At 54.2% G+C, this 15,016-nt stretch overlaps 1 protein-coding gene across 1 annotated transcript; it reads left to right on the top strand.

Annotated features, from left to right (window-relative positions):
• Positions 1 to 205: 205 nt before the first annotated feature.
• HMGCL (3-hydroxy-3-methylglutaryl-CoA lyase) lies at positions 206 to 14,690 on the top strand. The gene is made up of 9 exons (XM_026517064.4): positions 206 to 338; positions 3,814 to 3,897; positions 5,728 to 5,835; positions 6,523 to 6,618; positions 7,691 to 7,839; positions 10,051 to 10,114; positions 11,495 to 11,683; positions 13,009 to 13,134; positions 14,042 to 14,690. The coding sequence occupies exons 1-9, from the start codon at positions 279 to 281 to the stop codon at positions 14,141 to 14,143; spliced, it is 978 nt and encodes a 325-aa protein (XP_026372849.1). The 5' UTR covers positions 206 to 278; the 3' UTR covers positions 14,144 to 14,690.
• Positions 14,691 to 15,016: the final 326 nt, after the last annotated feature.

Below are 15,016 nucleotides of genomic sequence, written 5' to 3'. Positions count from 1 at the left end.
CTTCCCAGAGCTTCCAAACTCTAAACCCCTTGATTATTTGTTCATTTTCATAGTCCTAGCCTCACTTTGCCATGGCAAGCAGAAAGCACTCAGAAAAAACATAACGCATAAGAAAGAATTGGTCAGAAAGAACGAAAACCTAGAAGCTGGAAACAGAGCCCCTATAGGGCGTCATCACGTCGCTCCAGAAGCCCCGCCCCAAAGGCGGAGGCACGCCCACCAGGCAGTCGGCGGTCACGTGGGACTCAGCTAGGGGCTGCGGGGGAAGCTGGGCCAAGATGGCGACTATGAGGAAGGTTCTGCCGCCGAGGCTGGTGGGCTTGGCGTCTCTCCGGGCTGTAAGTGCCCCGGCCCACCGAGGGGTGGCCCTGCAGGCACCATGATAGTCGGGGTCGGAGCCTGGCCCGTGGCGGCAGCTGTCTGAGAGGCGAAGCCGGACAGCTGCTCAGGCCACTTTCGGGAGGGCCTTGGAGTCTCGGGTCTTTGTCCCGCCCAAATCCCTTGAGGGGCACGGGGAAACTGAGGCCCAGAGATGGGGAACGGCTTTCCTGGGTCGTGGAGACCTGGGGCGCCACCCCAGGTGTCCTGATTCCGTCCAGGGCTCTTCCCGGCGACCCTGGTGCCTTCTTCCTCTGAGCTTGCGAGCTCTCCAAGCTCCTCTCTCTCCTCAGAGAAAATCACGAATAACCTTCCAGTTCCGAGTGGAAAAAAGCAAGGTCCTCCCCCTCCCACCGCCTACATTTCCAGCTCTTGTTGCGTTTGGGGACGCTTGGAGAGCTATCCTAGCGTGCCAAGTAGGACCAGGGTCGCGTAGGATCACGTGCGATTCCCTTGGAATTGTACTTCGGGCATGATCGATCCTTATGTTTCCCCCTCCCCTGCTCAGTGAGTGGACGGAAAGTCTAGGAGACCTAGCTGAATGAGGGGTTGAAGAAATTGTTTTGGCTAAAGCTGAAGCTGTAGTGTCCCAGTGGTTCTGACACTTTCTAGGTCGAATGACAATTATTTGCTCTCTAAACCTCAGTTTTCTCATCTATAACACGCGTGAACATTACCTTAGAGTTCTTGGGAGGTTAAGGGAAATGTAGGTAAAGCATTTGACATTGTTTTAGCTCATAGTAAGTGGTAAATCAGGTGCGTTATTTTTGCTTGAAGTTTAGAAGGAGTTGTAAGTGTGTAGTGGGGAAATTACACTATGTTGGCAAGTGGGCCCCTCCGAAAACCACTTTAATGTCTACTAGGCTGTCCACCCCTACCAATTATTAATGTGTAAAATAAAGATGGTACTAAGAAAATTACATGAGATGGTGGGTATTAATGTGCTTCGAAAAAATTCCTGGTGTAATGAGGTAGTGGTCGTAGGCGCTCTGTGGGGCTACTAGCAGAGGCTTGATACCAGACGGTTCAAGGCCAGACTTCTTCACTTGCTAGCTGTGTGATTTTGGAGAATCTTTCTGAGGCTGTTCTTTCCTGTATGAAGTTGAGATAATGATAGTCCCTGCCATGTAGGTACTAAATGAGGTACTGATCCTGAAGTTAGCCCTGGGCTTTCCTTGGTATTAGCTGTTTTGGTATAGATAACGCCATAGCTCAGGAGGCGTGGCCCAGGACTTCTGTGGTTAGAGGAGATCATCTCTGAGCAGAGCTGTACAGAGGGAACGAACTGGGTGTTTAACCAAGACAAGAGAAGACTGGGGGGGACAGAAAGGTGGCAAAGAGGCAATGTGGCCCAGGGGATAAGAGCAGCACTGTAAATCAACACTGCCAGGTTCAGATAATGACTCGTGACCAGCTAACCACGTGACCTTGGGAAAGTTACTTAATCTCTGGGCTTCATACTTTTCACAGTAAAATGGAGATTGTAATAGTTCCTACGTAATAAGGTTGAGAGGATGAGATGGGTTAATATGTAAAAGGCTCTTATGAGTGCCTGGCAAATATTAAATTCTTAATAAATGTGAATTATTGTTTCATTATGTGAAGAGTTATTATGGGCAAGGATGTGGAATTAAGTTCTGTTCTAGTAAGAGGAACTTGGAAGCAGGTCTTGCATACTTTCAACAAGGCCCTGTTATGTCCCAGGCCTTGGAATTACAGCAACGGATAAAAGTTCCTGCCTCATGCATGCAGCTTACAGTCCAGTGGGATCAACTCAGGGCAATGTACCGGCATTGGCTGAACATCCCTGTTGTAGTGACATTCGACTTGCAGGGACCTTCTAGCCTAGCCTGTTGACTTCATGAAATTCAGTGGCTCATCACCTTAGTCTCTAGGAGGTTTTGCTGACAGAAAGCAAGGCCAGTTCAGGTGAGTTGTTCACCTTCCAGCTGATTCATAGCAGGGATGTTTCCTTCCTTAAGGACTTGGGGAGTTTGGGACCCTTAGCAGATTACTCAGTGAACTTCTCCCCTTGCCCCATTGCAGTGTGTTTACCCAGGTTAAATCTGGTCAAATGAAGTTAATTTGAAGAATTACAGTATTAAAAACAGAGGAAAGAGGGAAAAGAAGCCTCATACTGCTTGGTGGTAAGGAGGGGAAGATTTGGGGCAGACTTTAAATGGAGGAGATTCAAAGCCTTTTTTTACTGTCTTCAGCTGTTGGTGTCCTCTCTCCCCAGACCCAATCCTTGTCATCACCCAGCCTGCGACTGTAACAGAACAAGTCGTCCTCCATCCCCCAAAGCCCACAAAGTCCAAGACTAACTGCTCCTCCCCATACCCAGGAATTGCCCTCCCCCTGGGGTGGCTATGCCCTTCGTGCATTTATTTGTTGTTTCAGTGGCTTTTTAGTGCGTGCCTGCTTTGTGCCAAGCGCAGGGCCACACATGAGGGGTGGAGCAGAGGTCGAGACTGGGTCTGGTAGAGCTTATATTCTCCTGAAGGAAGCTGAGTAGGCATTATTGTCAGGGCTCGGAAGGAATTAGAGTTTGTTCGTTTGTTTGTTTGTTTTAAAAGGGTGGGGGCAGAGGGAGAGGGAATCTCAAGTAAGCTCTATGCCCAGTGTGGAGCCCAGTGTGGGGCTCAGTCTCACAACCCTGAGACCATGACCTGAGCCGAAGTCAAGAGTTGGACGCTTAACCGACTGAGCCACCCAGGCACCCCAGGAATTAGAGTTTTGAAATAGAAAATGATGAGGGTCACAGGATTGGCAGCTTTACAAAGGGCTTTCAGAAGAGGCCCATCTGGCTGAAAGGTGAGAAGGAGCCAGAGGTGGAAGAGCAGGTGAAGAGCATTCTGGGCAGAGGGAACAGTAAACCTCGAGGCCCTGCTGTGGGAGGAAGGCCATTGGAGCTGCAGTAGAGGGACCTCACTGGGGGATGTGGGACAGTAGAAGCAAGTCATGAGTTCACTGAGCTCAGCAGGAACCAAATGATAACCTTCTAGCCCGTGGTGAGTGGGGTAAGGGGATGAGTCAGGTTTCCGGCTTAAGCAATAGAATACATGTGTTACTGTTCACTGAGAAAGCATGACGCCAGGCGGGGCTTTAGAATTTAAGCAGTTCTGTTTGGGGCCTTCTAAGTGTAGGAGGTGCAAATAGGTTTGTGTAGGAAACATCCTAAATGCTCAGCTGGCAGACAGGCAGTTGGAAATGGGCTGGTACTGGGGGCATGAATCTCTTGCCCATTCCTCCGTGAAAGGCTTCTGTTCTTTTTGTTCTTCCTTCTAAAACAAACCGAACGTGAGAGATATGTAGTGTTTACAGTGAGAAATATCGCTTCCTGTCTCAGGATGGATGCGTTCTTTCAGATTTGTCTCCTTGGAGAATTGTGACAATCTCCTCCTGTCCCTTTTTGTTTCCTCTTTTAAACCACAGGTCAGCACCTCTTCTGTCAGTACTTTCCCAAAGCGAGTGAAAATTGTGGAAGTGGGTGCCCGAGACGGACTACAAAATGAAAAGGTAAAGATGGAAATCAGCCAAAAGAGGTTTCTCGAGCAGTATGAGTTGCCTGTGGCGGGCGCAGCGGGGATGGACAGAGCTAGGCAAGATATGATCACCCCCCCCACCGCCCCAGTGCAGAGCAAAGTTGAGGAGGCCTGGCAGGTGCAGGTGACAGTTAAGCAAGCATCAGATGTGGCGTCTCCAGGGTCCATCTCAAGGCCCCAGGCGGCAGGGCGGATGGGAAGGGCTGCAGGAGAGCGAGGGAGGGTAAGGGCATGCCTTTCATCTGGCAGTTCCAATTCCACGTAAGGGGACTTACCCAAAGGACGTCACAAAGGCCGCATGCAAAGATTTAGCCGTAGAGATGTTCCGCACAACCTCGTTGTGATAAAACAGTTGGAAACCACCTCGGTGCTCAGTGCGGAGAAAGCTCCACTACTTCAAGGACTTCGTTAGATGGATTAGGACGCTGTTCTAACAGAGGAGCATGTTAAGTGACGGAAGCAGATTATAAAAGAATAGACATGTTCTTTAATCTTACACTTTCATGTTTTACAAAAAACAAAAAATGGTTTCATCTATCTGTGGGAACCTCTGCCTGGAAAAGGATCTAGAACAGTGCTGTCTGGTAGCACTTTCTGTGAGGATGGAAACATGCTGGATGTGAGCTGTCTTGGACACGAGGCTGTTGAGCGCTTGAAATGTGGCTGGTGTAGCTGGGGAACTGAAATCTTGTTTTTATAGAATTTAAATGAATGTGAATTTAAATGACCACATACGGCTAGTGTCTAATGTATTGGACTACAGATCTAGAAAGTCCCGTTATCAGGATGTTACTAGTGTTATCTCTGGGAGATTTTAAGGATGGTTTTCTTTTGTTTTGGCCATGTTTTCTGAAATAATTGTGCATTATTTTTTCAATTGGAAAACCTTTTTCTCTTTTTTGGAAAGCATAGCTTTAATAGTGAGAGCTTATTGCTAACGATAAACTATAAGCTCTGTGAGGGCAGCCTCGTGTCTGTTCTGCTCACCGCTCTATCCCTAACACCTAACACCACGCCTGGATCATGGAGGACTCTCAAAAAATACTTAGGAGATGGATTAAGGTAAAGCAATGAGAGAGAAATTGAGGGGGTCGGCATGAAAGGGCCTGGTGAGAAGGAGTTCTTGGAATTTTTTTTACCTAATCCTGTAAGCACTAGGGAGCCACGGAAGGCTTTTGAGCAGGGAGTAAAACAATGGAGGCTGTTTTAGAAAGATTCCTGTGTGGGATGAATTGGTGGAGTGAGACCATGCCATAATCAGGAGAGAATGATAGTAGATTCGGGAAGAGGGAGCCATAGAATGTGGTAAGCAAGTACGCCTTGTGGGGGAGGGAGAGAAAGCAGCAGTAGGCCGACCATGTGAGGGTGAGGCCCGGTGCCAGGTGGGAGGTGGAAAAGGGGACGGTGTGATATTTTGGGGGCCCCATCTCATAGGTTGCAGACAGAGGGCTAGTCATCTCTGCCCTTTCAGGTCATGGCACATTGCTCTCAGTTTTATGATGGGGTCATAAATTAACAAACAGTTAAGAAAAAGCCTTTATGATAGAAAAATATTGTTTCCATGTAAATATTAGCTCCTTTTCAGACGAGAAGCTGCCTCCACTGCAAAATGCTATCTGTAGAACTTGAAGATGTCCCCCACCTGTCGGCACGAATCACATGCGAATCCGTGCTTGTGTTTGGAAGTGGAGATAGTGAAGTGCACGCCGTGGCAAAGCTCTGAACTAACAGGCCCTGTGTCCGACACCATTTTATTCCCACTGTCGCTAACCTGTCTTTTCTGGTGTTTCTTTCTGCATTACAGAATTTTGTATCTACTTCTACGAAAATCAAGCTGATAGACATGCTTTCTGAAGCAGGACTCCCCGTTATAGAAGCCACCAGCTTCGTGTCCCCCAAGTGGGTTCCCCAGGTGAGCCCCAGCCCTCAGTAATAAGCGTTTCTCAGACGAGAGAGATGTGAAGTTTTGCATTTGCCCTGGAAGTAAGTAGAAGCTGGGAACGTAGGTCTCCGGATCTCTGGCTTGCTCTCGTCACTTGGAGGAGCGTGGAGCAGCAGAAGACCATCACCTGGTGGCAGCAGGCTTGGATTCCGTCTTGGCTTTGCCCCTAACTTGCTTGGGGACCTTAGTGAGGTCTTCCCCTCTCCAGGCTGAGGGTGAGCTCTCAGGTCTCTTTTGGCTCTGGAAGTCTAGAATCTCTAGCCCCGTCTAGAGATGTGGTGTCTGTGTCTGTAAAAGGGAAAGACGGATGACTCCTATTTCACAGAAAACCATCAAGTGGGAAGAAAGGTCCTGTTTCAGCTGAGTGTTAAGTAACACAGAGTCTGTTCTCGGTAAATGGCTGGTAGTGTTGTCACTGCTTGTGTGAGGCTGGCGGTATTAGCCATAGAGAGAAACTGGGGGACTTACCTGCCCCAAGGGGCCTTCGGGCCCATTAGCGGTCAAACAAAGAGTGAAAGCACTGGGAAGACACAGCTCTGCAAAAGGGCTCATTCTTCAAGGGTTCTGGACAACAGATTTTGTGATAAAAACCTTTTCTCTACCTGAGCTCTCTGCCTGCCTTGGCAGTGACCTGGCAATGTCTCCTTTGGGTCCCAGATGGCTGACAATGCTGAAGTCTTGAAGGGCATCCAGAAATTTCCTGGCATCAACTACCCAGTCCTGACCCCGAATATCAAAGGCTTCCAGGCAGCGGTAAGAGACTCGCTTGACGGCAGGGGCCCCTGACATGAAACTGATGACATCAGTTCCTGTCTTGTCGCCGGACCCTAGTCCCTGCCCTGGGCTGTCTGTCTGAAGGGCTTGTCTCCAGTAGTGATGAGCACTGACAGACAGACCCAGGGCAGTCCTGACCCTGCCACCCCCGGCTCTCTGACCTTGACCAGCTAATTAACCTCGCCGAACCTCAGATTCTGCCTATAAATGAGGGCTGATCGTGGTGCCTCACGGTGGGTGGATTTCAGAGGATAGAATGCACCCACCTTACTTAGCAAGAGCTTGGGAGAAGGTAAACGCTTTATAAATATTAGCTCTGTTGTTATTATCCATTTCCTCTTTTCGAGAAAGGTGATCACACTCCCCGCAGTGGTTGCTAGGATCTGCCGTCTTTCTTAGAGTGTTGGACAGGAACGTCATGGGGATGCGGAGTCTGAATTTAGGCAGAAAGCTGTCCTTAAGAGTGACAGCCTGGGCGGTGATGGCAGCGGCAGTGCCAAGGGTGAGGCTGCTGCTTTAATGGCGATAGGGTTCCCCGTGTTCATTTGCTAGGGCTGCCAGGAGAAAATACCAAAAGCCAGGTGGCTTAAAACAACAGAAATGGCTTCTAGCTCAGCTCTGAAGGCGAGAAGTCTGAAATCCAGGCGGTAGTAGGGTGGGAGCCTCCTGAGGGCTGGGAGGACATGGCTCTCCTAGCTTCTAGCGAAGACTGGCAATCCTTGGCATTCCTTGGGTCGTCGACGCCTCATTCCCACCCTGCCTCCGTCTTCACCACCTTCCCCTGTGTGTGTCTTCACATGGCCTCCATCTTATTGGAGTCATGACCACTATGGCTTCATTTCAGCTAACTACTTCTGCACCCACCGTATTTCCAGATAAGGCCACATTCTGGGGTCCTGGGGATTAGGACTTCTACAGATCTTTTTTTGGGGGGGACGCAGTTCAACCCATGATGTTCGTGTGTTATGAAAGTTGCTGTAAGACCCGAGTTTTTGCCACGCTGGTGTTCCTTGAAGAGACAAAGGCTGATAGGAATTCCCCCTACTGGCAGGTGGCTGCTGGAGCCAAGGAGGTGTCCGTCTTTGCCGCTGCCTCAGAGCTCTTCACCAAGAGGAACGTCAACTGCTCCATTGATGCGAGTTTACAGCGGTCCGACGAAATCTTGAGGGCAGCTCGGGCCGCCGCGATTCCCGTGCGCGGGTGAGTCACGCCACGTCGGTGCTGCCTGCATTTCCTCAGTACCATTCCGGAAGGGGGCCAGGTTGAGACTCAAACCACCCCCCCCTGCAAACTCCTTATCCTGGGCGCAGGCCGCCCATGCTCCACACCTTGACGTCCTTCCTCAAGTAGCTGTGGTCAGAAGAAATCCTGGCCAGTGCTTTCTCCACACCTGGTTTTGGGGTCGGTTCCCTAGAGGAATCCAGCAGGACAGGACACTCCCCGGGGTGTGTGGCGGTCGGATGAATCCCACCTCCAGCAGCCCCTCTTCGCATGTGTCTGGGGAACCCCCTCGGCCTCCAGGTCTCCAGCACCACATCTTTCATGGCAGGAGTGCCAGGCATAGTCCCTGTGTTACCTGACTGGGACCTCACGGTCACCCAGCAAGCAGGGCTGTTCCTGCTTCCAGGGGACAGAACCGGCTCAGGAAGGCCGAGGAGTCGGCTGTGAGGTCGCGCCGCTGTCTGGCGGGCTCCTTCAGAAAGTGCCCGTGTGATCACCTCCCTGCCTGGTTAAAACCTGTCAGTGACGCCCCAACTCTGGACTTGTCACCTGGCTTCCGAGACACTGCCTTTCTCTGCAGCCTCATCGTTCACTGCCACTCCGTGTCCAGCCCAACGGGGGCTTCCTTCCGTGTGCCCATGCTCCCTCTCTCTCTCTCTCTCTCTCTCTCTCTCTCTCGCCTCTCCGCCCTTGCTCGCACTTTCCGTAGCTTCAGAACTCTCTTGTCGCACATGCCGCTTGTCCGGGCTAACTCCTGCTCGTCCCGCAGCTTCTCCAGGGAGCGTTCTCTGTCCCTCCGCTGGTGTTAGCGCCCCTCGTCGGGCTCTCGTGGCCCCCGGATATCCTCTGACAGAGTACTTCGCTGCGTGTTAGCTTCTCCCCTGCCTCCCACCCCACTGGGCCCTGCGCAGTGCCGCAGTTCATGGTGGGCTCCCTCCCGCAGCGCAGGGCCAGCACGCCGGGGTGCTCGGGAAGTAAGGGGTGGCTGGCTGGGGGCGTGCATGGGGAATCAGGGGCCCACGGGGCTCATTCCTCAGCATCTCCCTTCTCCTTGCTCAGCAGTGACTGGAGAACAAGGGGAAGAAGGAAGTTGGGAAAACGCCCTGAGATCTTCGAGCCTGAAATGATGTATCCAGGCAACCTTTGTGATACCTCTCACACGCAGAGCCGCTTGCCAGACTCAAGAGGCTTAGTGGGGCCTTAGCCCCAACAGGGCAGGTGGGAACAGAAGGCCACCAAGATCCAAAGATCCAGACTCCTTCCCTTGGCTGGCAGGTCACCGTGATCGGCCCGCAGCCACCTGTCTGGCCACGTGCTGTGCCGCCGTGCTGCTGGCTCTGTGCCTGCTCTCCCGTGCTTCTGTGGCGCGAGCGCACCCTCTCTCCCGTCTCAGGGACTCTGCGCTGCTCTGCTCTCTGCCTGGGATGCTTTCCCAGTGGCTCTCCTGCCACCTCCGCCCCCCTCAGCTCCCGCGTCACGGCCTGGAGGTCTTCCTGGGCCACCCTGGCTATGGCAGCCTCGTCTCGTGGCTCCTGCCTCATCCCCTGTTCTTCCCATCACAGCACATCACTCAGATTATCTCACCCACTCCTTCGGTTGCCCTTTTATCAGCTCTCTTCCTAACTGGAAATAACCTCCGTGAGGGTAGGACCTTGTCCGTCCGTGCTGTTCACCGCGTGCCTGGCACGGAGTGGGCGGCTCCGTCAGTGTCCGTAGAATAAACGAGTGTGTGAATCCTGGGGCAGCTCCCTGGAGCGGCTGATCCTTGGCCCTCAAGGCCAGGCCAGCCCTTTAGTTCCTGCTTGGGTTTCATCTGTCCTTGGTCCCCTCCTGGGAGTAGGGGCCCCAGCTGCCCTGTGGCACCTGTCCTGCTTTATCTCACTGCCCTATAGCCCAGGTGCCTGCTCACTTTGCCCTCTCGGGCTTGCTTCTGTCCTCAGGCCTGTGCAGCAACCCCGGCTTCCCGAGCGTGCAGCCCGGAGGCCCCTCCCTGCCCTGGCTCTCCACTGCCCCCTCCTGGCACCACGCAGCACTCCCTTTGTTCGGGCTCCGCAGTATTGAGTTTGCCTTTCCCCCAGGCATTGGACCTTGCCCCACTTCAGGGATGGCTGTCAAACAGCTCCCCTGCATCAGTCCTGCGGCCCGGGAGCTCGGGGGCACTGACACCATCCCTCCCCTGTCCTCCAACAGGTATGTCTCCTGTGTGCTTGGATGCCCCTATGAAGGGAAGATCTCCCCGGCTAAAGTAGCTGAGGTGTGTGTATCCGGCGGGGGGTTTTCTGAAGGTTGTCCGCCTTGCCTGCCACTGAGGTTCCCTCACTACCCTTTCCTGATGGGTCACTCATGTCCTTCGTTCCCGCAACTCCTTCATGGAGCCCCTCTGGGAACGCAGCCCAGCCCTTGCTCCTGGAGGCCCACCTCCTGGCGCGCTCGCAGCCCTGCCCTCTGCCCCAGCCTGGAAGCCTCTGACAGTTTGCAGTCTGGTCAGCGGACAGGTGATAGTGGAGGTGACCTGTGGAGGGGCTCCCCACCCAGGGTCCCTGCAGTTTCTCGCCGTGGTTGGAGAGGCCACGCCCTCCGAGCGGGAGCCAGGCCAGCACTGGGGAGAGGGCAGTGTGGGAACGAGTCTGAGCGACGCAGGAGCTCATGCCGCTTCGCTGTCAAAGTCACCCTGCAAATGTGGTGGTGGTGTTCGTTTCTCCAGCGAGGAAACAGACAAAGTGATTTGCCACACAGGTTGCAAACGGGGACGCTAGGTCTCAGCCCGCACTTGGTTTCCCTCCAACGCCCCGCTCTTCCCGCACACCGGGAGCCGCCAGGACGGGCGCTTACTGAGACTGGCGGCGCTCGCGTCCCCGCCGGTCCTCACTGCCGGCCTGCAAAGCTGCACCACTGCTTCTCGCAAGGAGAATGGAAGCTCCAAACGGATCAGCCGTTTGCAGGGCCGCCCAGCCAGGGAGCAGGCAGACTGGGCCCGTGACCCGGCGCGTGTCGCTCCAGAGCCGGCGCCTTCGCTGCAGCCTCGGCCTGCCGCCCGGGCAGTGGGCTGAGCGTCACCTGCGCCCCGGCCCTGTCACACCGTCCACCCGTCTGGCAGCGCGGTGGGGGCGGCAGCTCCTCAGGCGGGGCACGCGCTGCGCTGGTTTCTCAGGGGCTTCAGAGCTTTGCGGGCTTCAGAGCTTTGCAGACGAGCTTCGGGAAGTGGAAAGTTAGGTACTCTATTAGAAATCCAGAACTAGCCCGCAGACCCGTGAGATCTGGCTCTTGCTGAGGGTGAAGTCACGAGAGAGGAGCCGTTTTACTGATGGCAGTCATGGCTCTGACGTGGCTGGAGGTGGTCTGTGAAGGCTGGAGTCGGAGGCACGGGCAGGCGGGACAGGGTGGGAGGAAGTTCAGCGTTGCAGCCCACGGTTGCCCCAGGGGCTGCTGTTCCCTTACGTCTCCGCTTCCCAGTGGGTAGAGTGGGGATTATCGTTCCCACTCAGAAAGTTGTAAGGAGCCAAGATCGGATAGGAATTTAGTGTTTCAGACAAGGAGATGTTCTGCACAGGCCCAGGACCCCTGCTTCTGAGGTCTTGGCCCCTGGCTTAAGGAATCTGTTGTCCTCCAAGTGCTTGCCCGCTTGCTTCCCCAGGTCACCAAGAAGATGTACTCGATGGGCTGCTACGAGATCTCCCTGGGGGACACCATCGGCGTGGGCACCCCGGGGATCATGAAGGACATGCTGTCTGCTGTCATGCACGAGGTGCCCGTGGCTGCGCTGGCGGTCCACTGCCATGACACCTACGGCCAGGCCCTGGCCAACACCTTGATGGCCCTGCAGGTATCAGGGTGGGTCTGAAGAGAAAGGCGCGTGTCTATTCTCCGAAAGCACACAGTGGCAGGACAGCTAGGTTCCCGTGTTCTTTCCACGAGCATTCACGATACCTGTGTGCCAGGCCCTGGGCGGCCACAGAGGACACGGACACGTGACCCTGGCCTGTAAGGGTGTGGGAAGGAGATAGTCAAGGGAGTTTCGTGGTAGTCCTCGTACGTTAGGACAGATCGCGTGCAGGGAGGAAGCGTGCGGCTGAGGAAGGCCTCCATCCCGGCCGGGGAGGTCAGAGAGGATTTGCTGGGAGAGACCTGAATGAGGCCTAGAGGATGTGAGGAAGTTAAGCAGTTGGAAAAGGGAAGCGGGAAGCTGACTAGGCAGCCCTGCGCCGTAAGGCTGCGGTGGGGTTTGGTGCTGTGACTGTGCGCATGCGTGGGAGCGGGCAAGGAGATGGTGGGGGAGGGGGAGGCAGAGAGGCAGGCAGAGGTCACTCCAGGGGAGCCTTTCCTGCTGTTCCCCAGAGATTGAACTGAGGCTTCAGATTGGGTTTCCCTTGAGGTTTGCTCCTTGGGCTGACCCTGAAGGGGGATTCTGTGGACTGGCCACCCCTCAGAAGGAAAGTTCTGAGTGTCTGACCATAGGCTGTGTCTGCATCTTGTGCCTGACCTTGCTGGCCTGTTGGTTGAAGTCTGGCCTGTTGTCTTTAAGTTTCCTAAAGCAGTCCTGGGCCATCTTTGTTCTTGCGGGGGGTTTTTTGTTTCTTCTCTTTCTTTTCTTTTCTTTCTTCTTTTTTTGGTCTTAAGTTACTTCCTAGAGGCTGAGGTCTCTAAGCCACATGATTCCGTAACTTTCTGGGTCTGTTTTCTCTGTTGTCGCTGTCCAGGTTACGGTCTGTGGGAGGTTTGTGGGGAGAGGAGAACGGGAAACAATCATTAGGAGAGTGGGTGGTGCTGACCCAGGGAAATGGGATAGGCCCCCTGGGGTTAGAGGCCCAACGGGAAGTGAGACCTTAGGCGGGGTGCTGGGCGAGGGTAAATGAATCGCAGTAAACAACCACGGGCTCTGAAATCTCAGCTGTGGGAGGCGCTTCCTTTAGGTGTGATCACGAAGGGCCTGGGGAGACCTTTCAGGGTGAGGAGCGCGAAAGGAAACAGTGTCCACACTGTTCCAGGAACCAAAAAGAGAAACATTAACAGAATCCTTCGCCAAAGGAAAGAATAACTTTCATTGGTATTTCGGGCAGCAGTTGATGGGGAGGTTTGCAAGGACCTCCTGGCTTTGTAGGCTCTGGTCCCCACAGTGACACCCGTGTTTCACCATCCTTGTGTTTCCAGATGGGAGTGAGTGTCGTGGACTCTTCTGTGGCAGGACTGGGAGGCTGTCCCTATGCACAGGGGGCATCCGGAAACTTGGCCACTGAAGACCTTGTCTACATGCTGTCTGGCCTGGGCATTCACACGGTAAGCGCGCCTGCCCCCTGGTGGTGACGGCCCTGAACTGACTGTACCTCTCCCTGAAGCCGGAGGACAGAAGCTGATGGTTTTGTTCAGGGGTTTGTGGTGACGGGACAGTGAAGAGGTAGCGGAGGAGGCACCAGGCTGTAGGGAAAGGGCCACACCCATCACCTGAGTCCATTCCCTCTGGACCTCTGTTTCGTCCCCTGTAAAATGAGGGCCTGAGTAGGAGACGGCCCTCGCCAGGGCTCTGTCGGGGTCAGTGAGGACCCTCAGTGGTGGGTTGGAGGCAGTACCATGTCTGAGCTTTGGGACCAGATGGAACTTGGTTTGAAACCTAGTCCTGCCACCCACAGGCTGTGACCTGACAAATGACTTCACTTCCCTGGGCCTAAGAAACAGGAATGCTGACAGCACCTCTCTCGTGGGGCTGTGATGAGGACTAGGTAGGAAAATGGAGAGTGCCCACCAGAGCTGAGCACACAGTATGCATCAGTACACGTGAGCTCCTGCCGTGGACAGGTTTTCGGAGTGGCCCTTTCAGTTGGTGTTTCCCTCCCGGCTCGCTCTGCCTGGGAGTCGTTATTACTCCAGTACCCGCTTTTTGACCGCCGCAGGCCAGGCCCTGTGCTGGGCACTGGAGATGGGGACTGAACAAGACTGACGAGGTCCCTGCCCTGGTGGCAGCAGTAGAAACCATTCCACAGATGGAGGCATCTTATACGAGGGGAGTCCCGGACCCCAGACGGCAGAAGGCTGCAGCCTTGCAGGCAGGTGCTGTCCTAGCACAAGAGGAACGAGAACCTGTCTTCCCCTTTACTCTCTCAGTATCGGTTTTCCGTCCAGTCCGACGTCTCCCTGGGTGTTGCAGGCACGTCATGACCTTGTGCATCCTTTAACTTGTTTCTCAAAGGGTGTGAACCTCCAGAAGCTCCTGGAAGCTGGGACCTTTATCTGCCAAGCCCTGAACAGAAAAACCAGCTCCAAAGTGGCTCAGGCTACCTGTAAACTGTAAGCCCCGTTTGGGGGACTCTGTGGGAATAGGGGCTCACGTGAATGATTCAGGAACGGGCACGTGGAAATGGGAATAAAATTAACAGGAGCGGGCATCTCCCAGGCAGGTCCACACGTAGGTCTCTCCTGCAAAAGGGAGGCAAGAGACAGGAGCTGCTTGGCCTCAGCCCTTCCCTGCCAGACCCTAGTCTGAGTGAGAAGCCTGGGGGGCTGCAGGTCTCCCTGCCCCACGGACCCACTGGCTCAGGAGTTGAATGCCTGGGGACCCCTGGAACCCAGCTCTCTGGTGCTCAGGCCCCACGTCTGGGTGAAATCCATCAGCTAGCTACACAGCCTGACCCTGCTGTGTCTCTGGGGCCATCGCTGACTCCGTGGGGCAAAGGGGCCTGGAGGAGATTTTCCCCAAGCTGGCAGGGGGCATTGGCGGAAGGGGTGAGGGCTGAGATGCTTTGGCGACCACCTGCCAACTCCAGCATTTTTGGAAAATGTCTACTCTGAACGTGATTTTTGAACACAGCTTATGTAATTAAAGTTTTAATGACATAAAAGCATGGCCCAGTATCGTGTTGTGCAGCTGTGTGTGATGAATGGGGGACACTGGTGGGGAGTGGAACATCGTTACCGCGTGGCATTCTGAGAGGAACACGTAGACTTGGAACTAGTCTACTCATCTCTGGATCTCCTCCGTTTCCCCACCTGATGCCCGAATTCATAATGACTGGAAACCCATGGCCTTGGGCCCGCTCGGGCCTGGCCCGAACACCCTGGAGAAGCGGTGGCTGCGGCTCGTGGGTGGCGTCCCTGCTGGACTCCCGGCCCAGGGCATTCCGGGCTGGCACGCACTTCGGCTCAGCACTCCGGATGCCATGACTTG

This window comes from Ursus arctos, unplaced genomic scaffold (assembly GCF_023065955.2).
Source record: "Ursus arctos isolate Adak ecotype North America unplaced genomic scaffold, UrsArc2.0 scaffold_32, whole genome shotgun sequence".
NCBI lineage: Eukaryota > Metazoa > Chordata > Mammalia > Carnivora > Ursidae > Ursus > Ursus arctos.
Note: the sequence above shows the minus strand (reverse complement) of the source record. Positions and strands in the feature narration are given on the sequence as shown.

Bases quoted from the DNA above. Each gene is read 5' to 3' on its own strand.
- HMGCL (XM_026517064.4), top strand. From the start codon at position 279: ATGGCGACTATGAGGAAGGTTCTGCCGCCGAGGCTGGTGGGCTTGGCG. The intron at 6,619-7,690 runs GTAAGAGACTCG...CCCTACTGGCAG, and splicing joins TCAAAGGCTTCCAGGCAGCG to GTGGCTGCTGGAGCCAAGGA. The intron at 11,684-13,008 runs GTATCAGGGTGG...TTGTGTTTCCAG, and splicing joins ACACCTTGATGGCCCTGCAG to ATGGGAGTGAGTGTCGTGGA.